Source organism: Carcharodon carcharias, chromosome 2 (assembly GCF_017639515.1).
Source record: "Carcharodon carcharias isolate sCarCar2 chromosome 2, sCarCar2.pri, whole genome shotgun sequence".
Classification (NCBI taxonomy): domain Eukaryota; kingdom Metazoa; phylum Chordata; class Chondrichthyes; order Lamniformes; family Lamnidae; genus Carcharodon; species Carcharodon carcharias.
Genome location: NC_054468.1, coordinates 102804276 through 102818937, shown reverse-complemented (window position 1 = coordinate 102818937; position 14662 = coordinate 102804276). Strand labels below are relative to the sequence as shown.

At 41.8% G+C, this 14662-nt stretch overlaps 1 protein-coding gene across 3 annotated transcripts in view; it reads right to left on the bottom strand.

Annotated features, from left to right (window-relative positions):
• The window catches only part of ryk (receptor like tyrosine kinase), a 376084-nt gene that overhangs the window by 23069 nt on the left and 338353 nt on the right, over positions 1-14662 (bottom strand). For all 3 annotated transcript variants that reach the window (XM_041182702.1, XM_041182703.1, XM_041182704.1), the window contains one exon: positions 3462-3621. In XM_041182702.1, coding sequence (XP_041038636.1) covers positions 3462-3621 — 160 coding nt within the window. The remainder of the gene's footprint in view (positions 1-3461; positions 3622-14662) is intronic.

Sequence of the window (14662 nt, the reverse complement as noted above, 5' to 3'; positions counted from 1 at the left end):
GCCAATAAAGAAAAGAAAAGAAACTAACTGCTAATTTTAATCCCACTTTCCAGCACCTGGACCATAGTCTTGCAGGTTACAGCACTTCAGGTGCTGATCTCGGTACCTTTTAAATGAGTTCAGCGTTTCAGCCTCATCCAGCAATTTAGAGAGTGAATTCCAGCTGCCCACTACCCTCTGGTGAAAGCGTTTTCCTCATGTCTCCTCTAATCCTTCTACCAATCACCTTAAATCTGTGTCTCCTGGTAATTAACCTCTCAGCTAGGGGAAACAGGTCTTTCCTGTCTACCGTATCATAATTTTGTACAGTTCAATTAGGTCACTCCTTAGACTCCTCTGTTCTAAGGAAAACAACCCCAGCATATCCAATCTTTCCTCATAGATGCAAGTTTCAAGTCCTGGCAGCATTCTCATAAATCTTCTCTGTACTCTCTCCATAGCAATTATGTCCTTCCTGTAATGTGGTGACCAGAACTGTACACAAGATTCCAGCTGTGACCTGACCAGCGTTTTACACAGTTCCATCATTACATCCCTGCTTTTTTATTCAATACCCCATTCAATAAAGGAAAGCATTCCATATGATTTCTTGACCATCTTGTCCACCTGTCCTGCCACCTTCAAGCAGCTGTGGACATGTACTCCAAGCTCTCTCACTTCCTCAACCCCTCTTAATAACTTCCCATTTATTGAGTATTCCCATGCTTTTTTTGCACTCTCCAAATCCATTACCTCACACTTCTCCAGATTGAATTTCGTTTGCCATTTCTCTGCCCACTCAAATCGAACCATTGATATCATTCAGGAGTTGACAGCTATTCTTTTCACTATCAACTACACGGCCAATTTTTGTGTCATCTGCAAATTTCCCGATCATGCCTCCCACATTTAAGTCTAAATCATTAATATATACAACAAACAGTGAGGAACCCAACACTAAGCCCTGTGGAACCACTAGAAGCTGTTTTCCATTCACAAAAACACCCATCGACCATTACCCTTTGTTTTCTGTCACTGAGCCAGTTTTGGATCCAACTCTCCACCTTCCCCTGTATTCCACAAGATTTCACTTTTCTGACCAGTCCGCACATGGGGCAGAACTTTGCCCTTGATGGGCGGTCGGGCAGCCGATCGCCACAGCCGAAACTGGCCCCTGCCACCATTTTACGTGGGTGGGCCAATTAAGGCCCACCCAGCGGGCTGCCCGACGGGAAGCTTAGTGCTGCCTCAGGGAGATCGCTGAAAGGCAGTGAAACATTAAAAATAGAAGTATAAAAAAAATCATTAACATGCACCCCCCCATGTAAAAATGTCACATGATATGGGACATGTTAATGAAATACACAAAAACTTTATTACACTTTTTTAATTCCAATATCAAACCTCATCCCGCCACTGGATGAGGTTTTTTAAAAAATTACTTACCCGCCTGCCCGTTGGGCCCGTGCACTGACCTGAAGTTCACACGGGCCCCTCAAAATCCTGATCAATTGGTGACTTAATGACCTTAATAAGGCCTTTAATTAATGGCGGGCGCGCATCGCGCTGCATAGCACGCCTGCCAACCGAAACATCACGATGCTGCGCGCTAACGTCAAGACACTCGCGTGATATTTTAAGCGCTGCCAAGCGGGCTCCGCCACCCGCACATCAGCCTGAAGATTCAGCCCATGGTCTAATTTTTAGTTACCACAAATTGCTGTTTAACACTCTAATAAAGGGTGTCATTACTTTTCCAATAATTTCTGTCGCATTGTTTCCTGACTGACAGGGAATAACCTCAAGAGGTGCTGCTGCAATTGTCTATTCCTAGGTAGACAGCTGTAGTTGTTTTCTTATTGCAGACTTTGACAAACCATCCGGGAAAGTCCAGTGGCCAGAAATAAATGCTGTACATTGTTTTTGCTCCAAGATTTAAAACATAAAAGTGGCAAGTTATTCCTTTGCATGGTGTAATCCTGGGTTATGTGTTAATGGGGCAGACCGCACAGTTGAGAATGATTCTAAAACAAAAACAGAATTACCTGGAAAAACTCAGCAGGTCTGGCAGCATCGGCGGAGAAGAAAAGAACTGTTCTGTCGAAGGGTCATGAGGACTCGAAACGTCAACTCTTTTCTTCTCCGCCGATGCTGCCAGACCTGCTGAGTTTTTCCAGGTAATTCTGTTTTTGTTTTGGATTTCCAGCATCTGCAGTTTTATTGTTTTTATCTATGAGAATGATTCTATTTTGATCACTGAGGTATCTGATAGAGAAGGAAACCCATCAGGATGCTTAAACAAATCACAGTATTGAAAAACAGGTACATTTTGCTGCATATGGAGTATGCCCTCCCCCCCCCTTGAGTGGAATCCCATTTACCAAAGAGCAGGCTGTCAAAATCTAAGGCTTAAATACCGCACCCTTCCATGCACATGCACAGGGATGACTGAAATTAACCATTTGAAAATTGTACAACTTACGCTGAAAAAGCATCATTATAAATTATTTTAAGGTGAATATATGAGTAATTAGAGACATGACATATGGTAAGTGTAGCATGCTTTGGTGAACAGGTTGATTTGGATCTGTGGTTTTTAAAGTTATTCGTGCCTGGCCAGTTTCCTTGCCTCATGTCTGAGTCCATTGTAAACTGATTGATAGTTATGATTATCAACAACGACAATGACTTGTATTTCTATACATCTATCCCACGTTTGGCACTTTTCACATGTTCCTAAAAATTGGCATCCTAAATGAAAACGAAAATCAGTTTTCCATAAGAAAAGATGTAAAAAGAGTGGATTACATTCCTGACCTGGAATTTTTATATTAAAAATCTCTTGGCTGCCTTGAACCTAACTGGTCTGAAATGCATATTTATTACTATTTACTACTATTTGTATTTATCACCCTTGCTCACTGCCTTTCTGTTTTCACCCTTCCCGAGCCCTTGCTGTGATTAGGGCGCCTAGCGGGAGGGGCTCAGGAGGGCTGGCGAGCAAGAGGGGTTAAGACGGGGGTCAAGAGGGTATCTGGAGGGCTGGCAAGTGTGAAGCAATTGGGAGGGCCAGTGAGTGGGAGGTAACCAGGGCACAGAGGGTTACAGTAATAAGTTGCACCATGTCAGCGCAGCAGATTTTTAGGTTCAGCTGTTATTTTTCTATCGGTTATTTTCATTTGCTTATAAGAGCATCACACTGGGCTCAGCTTGGGCTTCTCCCTCACCCTACAGTTACAATTGCAATTTCCACCAAAGCTAGCTAACTGTAATGTTAGAAATAATTCACAGATTAGGGATACAAGAGCTAGTGTTCTATATGGGCCAATATTATAGTGTATAGTGAATTTATCTTCCAAACCAGAGAATGAGCTCCCTGAAAATTATAGTAACTATGAAGTTATTGCCTCAATTATTGGGAGATTTAAGTTTGTTTACATTTGAAGACCGGTTTATTATTGTATGTTGAAGAAGTTGCTCACCACATCACTCGCACTGGAAAATTCATTGTTGACGAGGCTTTCAAGTGCCATCCACCGAACAGGTCTATTTTCGTTGTCCCCCAAGCAGTGGTAGTCCATAGGGAAGAGATCCCTGGAGAGAGCATTGTCTGTAATCTTTACCTGAAGGCTATCATCAATTCTAGGATAAATAATAGAGAACTGAATTATTAACTTGAACGCTTAAATATACAAAGATGTGAATTTTTAAGTCAGAATAAATAAAATCTGGTATATATCATCAGATTCTCAAAATGAACACACATAATAGAAACCAGAAAATCAAATCAGTGGCAAGTTAATGAACACGGGTCAAGTCCAGTGGTAAGTGAACATTCTAATGCTGGCAGACAAATGACTGGGCTTAAACAGACCTTCATCTATCTTCACCATATATCTTTGAACAACTGTACAAAATGCAAATTTTAATTTTTACAGTATTGGCAGAACACCGTGCTTACCACAGGCCAATAATTTATGCCAGCTCCTTCTCTAAATATTCATTTCATAGTTTATTTTGAGAGTTTTCCTCCAAAATACAAAAAAGTGTTAGATTGGCTCGTTTGAAACATGGATTTGTTCAAGCTCCTTCGATCATAAGGGTGGGAAGGAGAAAGCATATTTCATTGCATACAACAAATTGTATTTATACAGTGCCTTAAATGTAATAAAACATCCCAGGAGCATAAGATATTACACTGAGCTACATCAGGAGATATTTGGTCAGATGACCAAAAGCTTGGTCAAAGAGGTAGGTTTTAAGGAGTGTATCAAAGGAGAAAAACGAGTTAGAGAGGTGGAGAGGTGTAGGGTGGTAATTTCAGAGTTTAGGGCATGGGCAACTGAAAGCGTGGCCACCAATATTGGAGGGGTTAAAATTAGGGACGCTGAAGAGGCCAGAATTAGGTGAGCGCAGAAACCTCAGAGGCTTGTGGAGCTGAAGGGGGGCAAACTGAGATAGGGAAGTGCGAGGTCATGGAGGGATTTGAAAACAAGGATAACAATTTTAAACTCAAGACATTGCTTGACAGGGAGCCAATGTAGGTCAGTGAACATAGGGGTGACAGGTGGATGGGACTTGGTGTACAGGCAGCAGTTTTGGATGACCTCAAGTTTACAGAGGGTAGAATGTGGGTGACCAGCCAGGATTGTGTTGGAATAGTGAAGTTTAGAGGTAACAAAGGCATGAATGAGGGTTTCAACAGATGAGCTGAGACGGGTGAAGTTGGGTGATGTTACAAGGCAGGAAATAGTCTTAGTGATGGAATGAACAGGTGGTCAGAAGCTCATATTGGGGCCAAATATGATACCAAAGTTGCAAACAGATTAGTTTAATCTCAGACTTGCCAGGGAAAGGGATGGAGTAAGTAATTAGGAAATGGAGTTTGGCGCAGAATCTGCAACAATGGCTTCAGTCCTCCCAATATTTAATTGGAGGAAATTTCTGCTCATCCAGTACTGGATGCCAGATAAGCAGTGTGATAATTCACCAACAGTGGAGGGGTTGAGAGAGATGGTGGTGAGCTAGAGATGGGCGTTGTCAGCATACATGTGAAGATTAAAACTGTGCTTTTGGATGTCAGCAAGGGGCAGCATGGAGCTGGAAAACAGGAGAGGGCCAAGACAAAACAAAAACAGAATTACCTGGAAAAACTCAGCAGGTCTGGCAGCATCGGCGGAGAAGAAAAGAGTTGACGTTTCGAGTCCTCATGACCCTTCGACAGAACTTGAGTTTGAGTCCAAGAAAGAGTTGAAATATAAGCTGGTTTAAGGTGTGTGTGTGGGGGGCGGAGAGAGAGAGAGAGAGAGGTGGAGTGGGGGTGTGGTTGTAGGGACAAACAAGCAGTGATAGAAGCAGATCATCAAAAGATGTCAACAACAATAATATAAAAGAACACATAGGTGTTAAAGTTAAAGTTGGTGATATTATCTAAACGAATGTGCTAATTAAGAATGGATGGTAGGGCACTCAAGGTATAGCTCTAGTGGGGGTGGGGAGAGCATAAAAGATGTAATAAATAAATAAATAAATAATTTTTTTTTTCTTTTTATAATGGAAATAGGTGGGAAAAGGAAAATCTATATAATTTATTGGAAAGAAAAGAAAAGGAAGGGGGAAACAGAAAGGGGGTGGGGATGGGGGAGGGAGCTCACGACCTAAAGTTGTTGAATTCAATATTCAGTCCGGATGGCTGTAAAGTGCCTAGTTGGAAGATGAGGTGTTATTCCTCCAGTTTGCGTTGGGCTTCACTGGAACAATGCAGCAAACCAAGGACAGACATGTGGGCAAAAGAGCAGGGTGGAGTGTTAAAATGGCAAGCGACAGGGAGGTTTGGGTCATTCTTGCCAAGGATAGTTTCTTGGAGGACACCAGAGGTAATGGTGCAACAAGAGAAGCTATTGTAAATGATACTATGGATATAATTAAATAGATAAAAATGGAACCAGGTGAAAGCAGTCTCACCCAACTGGACCACAGTGTAGAGAGCATTGGAGGATGGTGTGGTCAACTGTATCAAAGGCTACAGACAGGTCGAGGAGGAAAGGTTTACCTTTGTCACAGTCACGTAGTATGTCATGTGACATTCAATACAAAGAGCTTGCAGTTCAGAAAAATGATCTCTGCTGGTGTTCATGTTCCACATGAGCCTCAGCCACACTACTTCATCTCACCTTAATCCTTTCTCCATCATGTGACTTCCCCTCATACACATCTTTGCTATTTGCCCCCACTGCTCCATGGGCATGATTTTCCTTATGGCGGGCTGGCTGGGTGGGCGCAGGCGCGGAGCCGATCGCCACCCACGATCGGCTCTGCGCTGCCATTTTACACGGGCGGGCCAGTGTAATACATGACCAGTAGCACACAGCGCTACCTGTGTGGGCGGGGGCAGGAAGGAGAGTTGGGGCCAACGCACAGCAATGTGCCTGAGGCACGGAGCTGCCTCAGGGAGACTGAATGGATATTAAAAGGTTTGAATAGATGATTTAAAAACTGTGTCACAAGAGTTGGGACATGTTTTTAAATTTATGAAAATTTATTTAATAAAAGCTTCAGGAAACCTCATCCCGCTCATGGATGAGGTTTCCTGAAAAATGTGAAGGCCGTTTGGGCATTTTGCCTGCCTGCCAACCTTAAGATTAGATGGCCAGTGTTCACAAGTGCTTCAATTAATTTCCTAATGGCCTTAATGGGCCGTTTACATTTCGGCAGGCGCGCAGCCAACTCCGGTGCCAGCCCGCTGAATGAAATATTGCGATGGCACACGGTGATGTTGGGGTGCATGCCTGATGTCATCGCACATCATTATACACATCGGCGTGCCGGGCCCACCCCTGCATGCTGACCGGAAAATTCTGCCTCCTTGGGTGGTGAGTTTTATATTCTATTCACTCTCTGGTTAACAAACCTTCTCCTGAACACTGAATTGGACACTGTTCTCAACACTGATCCTTGTGGAACAGCACTTTCCACCTTTTGCCTAAGTGAATGGTGTTAATTTTAACTCTGTTTTCTAACCAGTTTTCTATCTATTCTGACACTGGTCACCTGATTACACCAGCTCTGATGTTAATCATGAGTATAGTACCTTATTAAGGGCTTTTTGAACCACTAGTACGATTATATCTTATTTCCTTATATCTATTCTCTGCCAGCCATGACTCATTCTTGTCACTGAGTCAGAAGCTGCTGCATTTGAACTGATTCCAGAGACTTGAGCAAAAAAAAAAGGTTTATACTCCAGTACATCACCTAGGGAGTGCTACATTGTTAGAGGTTCCATCTTTTGGATGAAATGACAAACCACTACTGGATGGATGTAAAAAGATCTCATGGAATCAGTTTGAAGAGGAGAAGGGAGTTACTCCAGTGTCTTGGACATTATTTCATGGAATAATAATGCCAAAGTAGGAGGCCATTCAGCTCATCAAACCCATGCCGGCTCTCACTAAAACAATCCAGATCCAGTCACTCACATTCCCCCACATTGTCCGCTTAGGTCTTCAAACAAGTGTCTATCCAATTTACTTTTGAAATCATTGAAATTGTCTTGGCTTCCACCAACCTCATAGGCAGTTGTATATAAAAGTTCTTTTTCATGTCCCCCTTTGTCTCTTGTCTTAAACCTTAAACTTGTATTCCTAGTCCTTATACCATCAGCTAACAGGAACAGCTTTTCTTTGCCTATCCTATCTAGACTTGTTATAATTTTGTACACCTCTATCAATTTTCTTTTTCTATTCTTTGGTAATTTGATTTTGTAGTTCTTTTTTGCCTTCCCAATGGTTTATAGATTTTTTTTAACCTCTTTCCTACCTCCTGTTACTGGCCATTATCTTTCAGACTTCCCTAGAATCAGGAGCTGCCAGAGGACTGGAGAAATGCAAACCTGATACCTTTGTTCAAAAAAGGTTGTATGGATAAGCACAGCAATTACAGACCAGTCAGTTCAACTTCGGTCGTGGAGAAGCTTCTAGAAACGATTATTCGGGATAGAATTAGTGGTCACATGGCAAAATGTGGGCTGATTAGAAATTTCTTAAGGGGAAATTGAATTTAACTAACTTGCTGGAGCTTTTTCAAGAGGTAACAGAGAGAGTTGAGGAGGGTAATGCTGTTGATGTGGTGTACATGGACTTCTAAAAGGCATTTGGTACAGTGCCACACAACAGGCTTGTCAGAAAAGTTATAGCTCATGGATACAAAATTGGTTGATTAATAGGAAACAACAAGCAAAGGTTAATGGATATTTTTTGGGCTGGAGGCAGGTTTGTAGTAGAGCTCTTGCTTTTCCTGATATATACTAATGATATAGGCCTTGATATGCAGAGAACAATTTCAAAGTCTGTGGACAATACAAAAATTGGAAGCATTGTAAACTGCGAGGATGACATGTGGAACCTCAAAAGGACATAGGAAAGTTAGTGGAGTGCTAGATGACGTTCAGTGCAGAGAAGTGAGAGGTGACTCATTTTGGAAGAAAGAACATGGAGAGACAATATAAAATAAGGGGTGCAACTTAAAGGGTGTAAGGAGCAGAGGGACCTGGATCTATATATGCATAAATCATTAAAAGTGGCAGGACAAGTGGAGAGAGCTGTTAATAAAGCATACAGTATACTTGACTTTATTCATAGGGGCATAGAGTACAAATACAGCAGGACCTGGGCAATATCCAGGCTTGGGCTGACAAGTGACAAGTAACATTCACGCCACACAAGTGTTGGGAAATGACCATCTCCAACAAGACAGATTCCAACCATCGCTCCTTGATGTTCAATGGCACTACCACCACTGAATCCCCCACTATCAACATCCTGGGAGTTACCATTGACCAGGAGCTGAACTAGACTAGTCATATGAATACTGTGTTTACAATAGCAGGTCAGAGGCTAGGAACTGTGCGATAAGTAACTGTCCTGACTCCCCAAAGCCTGTCCACCATCTACAAGGCACAAGTCAGGAGTGCGATGGAATACTCCCCATTTGCCTGAATGAGTGCAGCTCCCACAACACTCAAGAAGCTTGACACCGTCCAGGAAAAAGCAGCCCATCTGATTGGCACCACATTCACAAACATTGACTCCCTCCACCACTGATACACAGTAGCAGCAGTGTGTACCAGCTACAAGACGCACTGCAGGATTTCACCAAGGTTCCTTCAACAGCACCTTCCAAACCCACAACCACTATCATCTAGGAGGACAAGGGCAGCAGATAGATAGAACACCACTACCTGGAAGTTCTCCTCCAAGTCACTCACCATTCTGACTTGGAAATATATCGCAGTTCCTTCACTGTCGTTGGGTCAAAATCCTGGAACTCCCTTCCTAACAGTGCTGTGGGTGTACCTACATCACATGGACTGCAGCGGTTCAAGAAGGCAGCTCACCGCCACGTTCTCAAGTGCAACTAGGGATGGGCAATAAATGTTGGCCTAGCCAGCGAAGCCCACATCCTGAGAATGAATAAAAAATAAAGAGCAAGGAGGTTATGCTGAACTTGTATAGCGCACTAGTTAGTCCTCGGCTGAAGTATTCTGTACAGTTCTGGGTGCCATACTTTAGGAAGGATGTGAACGCATTGGAGAGAGTGCAGAAGAGATTTACAAGAGTGGTTCCAGGGATGAGAAACTTCAGCTATGAGGATAGGTTGGAGAAGTTGGGACTGTTCTCCTTGGTAGGTGTGTTCAAAATCATGAGAGGGCTGGATAAAGGATACGGGGAGAAACTGTTCCCACTCATTAAATGGATCGAGAACCAGAGGGCACAGATTTAAAGTGATTTGCAAAAGAAGCAAATGCCAACTGAGAAAAAACTTTTTCACATAGCAAGTGGTTCGGGTATGGAATGCACTGTTTGGGAGTATGGTGGAGGCAGGTTCAATTGAGGCATTCAAGAGGGTATTAGATGTTTATTTAATTAGAACCAATGTGTAGGGTTATGGGGAAAAGGCAAGAGAATGGCACTGAATCATAATGCTCATTTGGAGAGCCACTGCAGACACGATGGGTTGAATAGCCTCCTTCTGCACTGTAGCATTTCTTTGATCCTTTCTATTCCCTTTTGCCATCCTTGACTTTATTGCTTATATTTTTAGATTATGCCTTTTTATTTTGATTTCAATTTTACCTTCACTGCTTCCAAGTTTGCCTGGTGATGGTACTCAAATATCAGCTTTGAGACATGATTGTGCACAAAGAATCAGTTTTACAGAACAAAGGTGAAAAACCGGAACAAAAAAAATGGTCACTCAGAATGTGGCGACATGCCTTAATACCAGATTAATGAAAATGGAAGATAATCAGATAGTTAAATGTTAGGATGATTTAAGAAAATAAAATTGAACTCAGTTTAAAATCAGTCAAAAAGCCTACTTAATCTTTTAGTGCATCATAAATTCTGATGGATGCACCATAGTCCTGTGGTGCTAAACTTTGTACAAATGCTTTTAAGGTTCAATATTTCCTTATGCAACAGCTATGTGTACTTGTCATTAAAATAAAATGATTGGATAGGTATTCTAAATTGTTATGATCCCAGCTGATGTTATTGCTGGACAAGCCATATCTCAGGGTGGAACCTGGCTTGATAGATCCTAACTTTTATTTTTTGTTTGGATACGTGGAGAGTGGCTACTGAACAGAGTCACAGGAGTCAGCTGATGAACTTTTATCAAAAGAATTAAACATTTATTAAACAAGAAAAGATGAACTTCTTCACCCACAACAATTCCTTTACAGTTAATATACAGATTTGTAAGCTTAACACAGGTTACAAAAGCTATCTTATACTCTAATGTTCACAGTAAGTACACAGTCCATGTAAACCAATACATGACCTGTAGTTAAACACACCACACTCTGAAACCAAGTGACAGATAGCACCCCAACCAGATGTTATGAACCTCTCCTAAACTCCCCCCAGACGCCTGTCACACCGTGAGCCACATAGTCTCACTGAGCTCTGCCTTTCACACGAGGGTTACCAATCTCCACTTTCCAAGAACACGCTTTGGAATCTTGTCCCAAACGACAATTTCTCTCAGAAGCCTTCCACAAGTGTCCACCTCCAGGGTTTCGAACTGTCTTTCCGATGCTCCTGCCCCTGGATCGCCATGTGGATTCAAGCTTTCCTCCATGCTTTCCCTCACTGACACAGCCATGCCAACAGAATACCACTGCTCCACATGCCCATAGTAGAGAGCTACAGACCTTCAGCTGTCTCCTTGGACCTTCTGGCTTCTTGCAAGCCGTTTTTGCTTTAAGTCTGCTTCCTGCAGCTTCCTTCTCTCTGCTCCTTACTTTCACTTCCACAGAACAGGACCTTTTCCAAATTCCTGTCCTTGTTCTTTGACTAGACTGTCCTTTTGGGGTCTTTCCTGTTCCACTCCTCTGCAGTTCCTTCTCCTGACCTGCTTCTGCTGGTCACTGCTCGCAACTTTAGTTTGGGACTTGCTGTCTGTCCCTCTCTTATGCTGTTTTTGCTGGCAACTCCTTTTAACCTTAGGGCACACTAAAAAAACTGCACTCAAACTGATCTGAAACTACTTTTCTGTGTCTGTGGGGTCTCCTATTGCTAGGCAACAGCACAGTTTTTTTCTACCTTGTTTTACGTTCCCTTCAAGAGTCATAAAATCTAATTAAAATGCAGGCGTCTTTTAAAATGAAACTAAACTCAACTTTCCCTTTTTCTTAACACACAAGTACAGAAATACAAATTAAACTTAACTTTAAGTTAAAACTTAAACTTAAAGATATACCTTATTCCTAATACGCCCAAATACAAATACAACTTACTTAAACTATATCTATTTCCTAACAAAATGTACCTCACTCCAAACTCTCAGTGCAATTACCAGTACTTATTTTGGTCTAGCCAAAATGTTATGCTTATGGAAAACATTTCAATGTTAAAATATTTATCTCAATAAACATGAGCAAACATGTTGGTATTAGAACTCACTTCAGATAATGCAATGATCATTCAGTTCTGCAATTTTCAAAAGCATATTGCCAGGACTATTTAAAACAATGTCTCGTGTTTCCTTTCTAAACACAGCTCAACAGCATTAATTTTCTCAATTTCCTCATTAATAATTGCAGTGGTACTGGCCATAATTTTCCAATCCTCCTTAGGTACAGGGATGGTGCCAGGGGACTGGAGAATTCCACATGTTACATCCTTGTTCACAAAAGGATAAACCCAATAACTACTGGCTGGTCAGTTTAACCTCCACAGTGGAAAATTTTTAGGCTTGATAATCTGGGACAAAATCAAGAGTCACTAGGATAAATTAAGGAAAACCAGCACAGATTTGTTTAGGGCAAATCACATTTAGCTGATTTGATTGAGCTTTTCGGTGAAGTAACACAGAGGGTTGATGACGGTAATGCTGTGATGTGGTTTGCAAAAGGTGTTTGATAAAGCACCACACACCAGGCTTGTCAGCATAGTTGAAGCCCATGGAATAAAAGGGACAGTGGCAGCATGGATATAAAATTGTCCGAGTAATAGAAAATGGAGAGTAGCAATGAACGATTGTTTTTTTGGACTGGAGCAAAATTTCTCCAGAGGTCGGTGTTAGGACCACGGCTTTTCTTGATCTATGTTAATGATCTGCAAGTTTTGAAATTGACCCCTGTGATTAGGTCTCATGGCTCAATTTTAACAAATGATACAAAACTTGGAAGTATTGTGAACTGAGAGGAGGATAGTGATAAGACTTCAAGGGAACATAGATAGGTTGATGGAAAGAGGGGTATCTGGCAGATGAAGTTTATTACAGAGAAGTGTGAAGTGAACATTTTGGTAGATAGAACAAGGAAACACAATATAAAACGAAGAGGGAAATTCTAAAGGGGGTGTAGGAGCAGAGGAACCTGGAGGTAGATGTGCACAATTTGTTGAAGGTGGTAGGGTAGGTTAATAAGGCATACAGCATCCTGGGTTTATAAAGAGAGGCATAAAGTACAAAAGGAGGAGGCAATTCAGTCCACTGGGCCCATGTCGGCTCGGTATAGAGCAGTCCAGTCAGTCCCATTACCCCTACTCTAGTTTATTTCCCTCAAGCGCCCATCCATTTCCTTTTGAAATCATTCATCATCTCTGCTTCCATCACCCTTGTAAGTTCCAGGTCATTACCATTCTGTACAGTGTATAATAACAATGATAATATTTGCCCTTCAGAATTTAGCAATGCATTGTAGATGGTTGCAATTGTAGTAATAAACAAGGTTCAGAGGGGAGGTGAAGAAGCAAACAAAAGAAGCAAAGAGTAAGCATGAAAGGAGACTGGCAGCTAACATAAAGGGACTCTAAAAGTCTTCTGTAGGATTTTAATAATAAAAGGGTGGTAAAAGGAGGAGTAGAGGTGAGGAGGGACCAAAAAGGGAATTTAGAGATGGAGGCAGAAGGTATAGCCAACGTATTAAATGAATACAAAGGGGAGGTAATTCAGACAGTAGAAGATTTTAAAATTGAAAAAGAACAGGTATTGGATAGGTTATTTGTACTTGATAAGGCAACGGGCCCAGATGAGATGCACCCAAGGAGACTGTGAGAAGTGAGAGTGGAAATCTTAGAGGCACTGGCCCTAATTTTTCAATCTGCCTTAGATTCAGGGGTGGTGCCAGAGGACTGGGGAATTGCAAAAGTTACACACTAGTTCAAAAAGGGTATAAGGGTAAGCCCAGCAACTATAGGCCAGTCAGTTTAACTTCAGTGGTGGGGAAACTTTTGAGACAATAATCTGGGACAAAGTTAATAGTCACATGGACAAACGTAGGTTAACTAAGAAAAGCCAGCATGGATCTCTTAAGGAAAAATCATATGTAACTAACTTGGACTTTTTTGAAGAGGTAACAGAGGGCAATGCTGTTGATGTAGTGTACATGGATTTCCAAAAGGCGTTTGATACAGTGCTACACAACAGACTTGTGAGCAAAGTTATAGCTCATGGAATAAAAGGAGCAGTAGCAACATGGATATGGAATTGGTTGAGTAACAGGAAACAGAGGGAAGCGGTTGATGGATGTTTTTCAGGCTGGAGGATGGTTTGTAACAGGACTCAGTGTTGGGAGCCTTATTTTTCGTGATATATATTAATGACCTAGATCTTGGTATACAGGGCATAATTCAAAACTTGGAAACATTGTGAACTGTGAGGATAGTGTAGAACTTCAAAAGGACATACACAAGTTGGTGGAATGGGCGGGCAGATGGCAAATGAAGTTCAATGCAGAGAAATGTGAAGTGATTCAGTTTGGTAGAAAGAGCAGAGAGACAGTATAAATAGGGAGTACATAAGCAGAGAAACCTGGATGCATATGTGCATAAGTCATTGAAGGTGGCAGAGCAGGTTGAGAGAGCAGTTCATAAAGTACACAGTATCCTGGGCTTTATTAATAGGGGAATGGAGTACAAGAGCAAGGAGGTTATGTTGAACTTATATAAGACAATAGTTCAGCCTCAGCTGGAGTATTGTGTCTAGTTGTGGGTGCCGCAAGGATGTGAAGGCACTGGAGAAAGTGCAGAAAGTATTCACGAGAGTGGTTCCTGGGATGAGGAACTTTAGTTATGAAGACAGATTGGAGAAACTAGGGCTGCTTTCTTCAGAAAAAAGGCAACTGAGAAGAGATTTGATAGAGATATTCAAAGTCATGAGAGATCTAGACAGAATA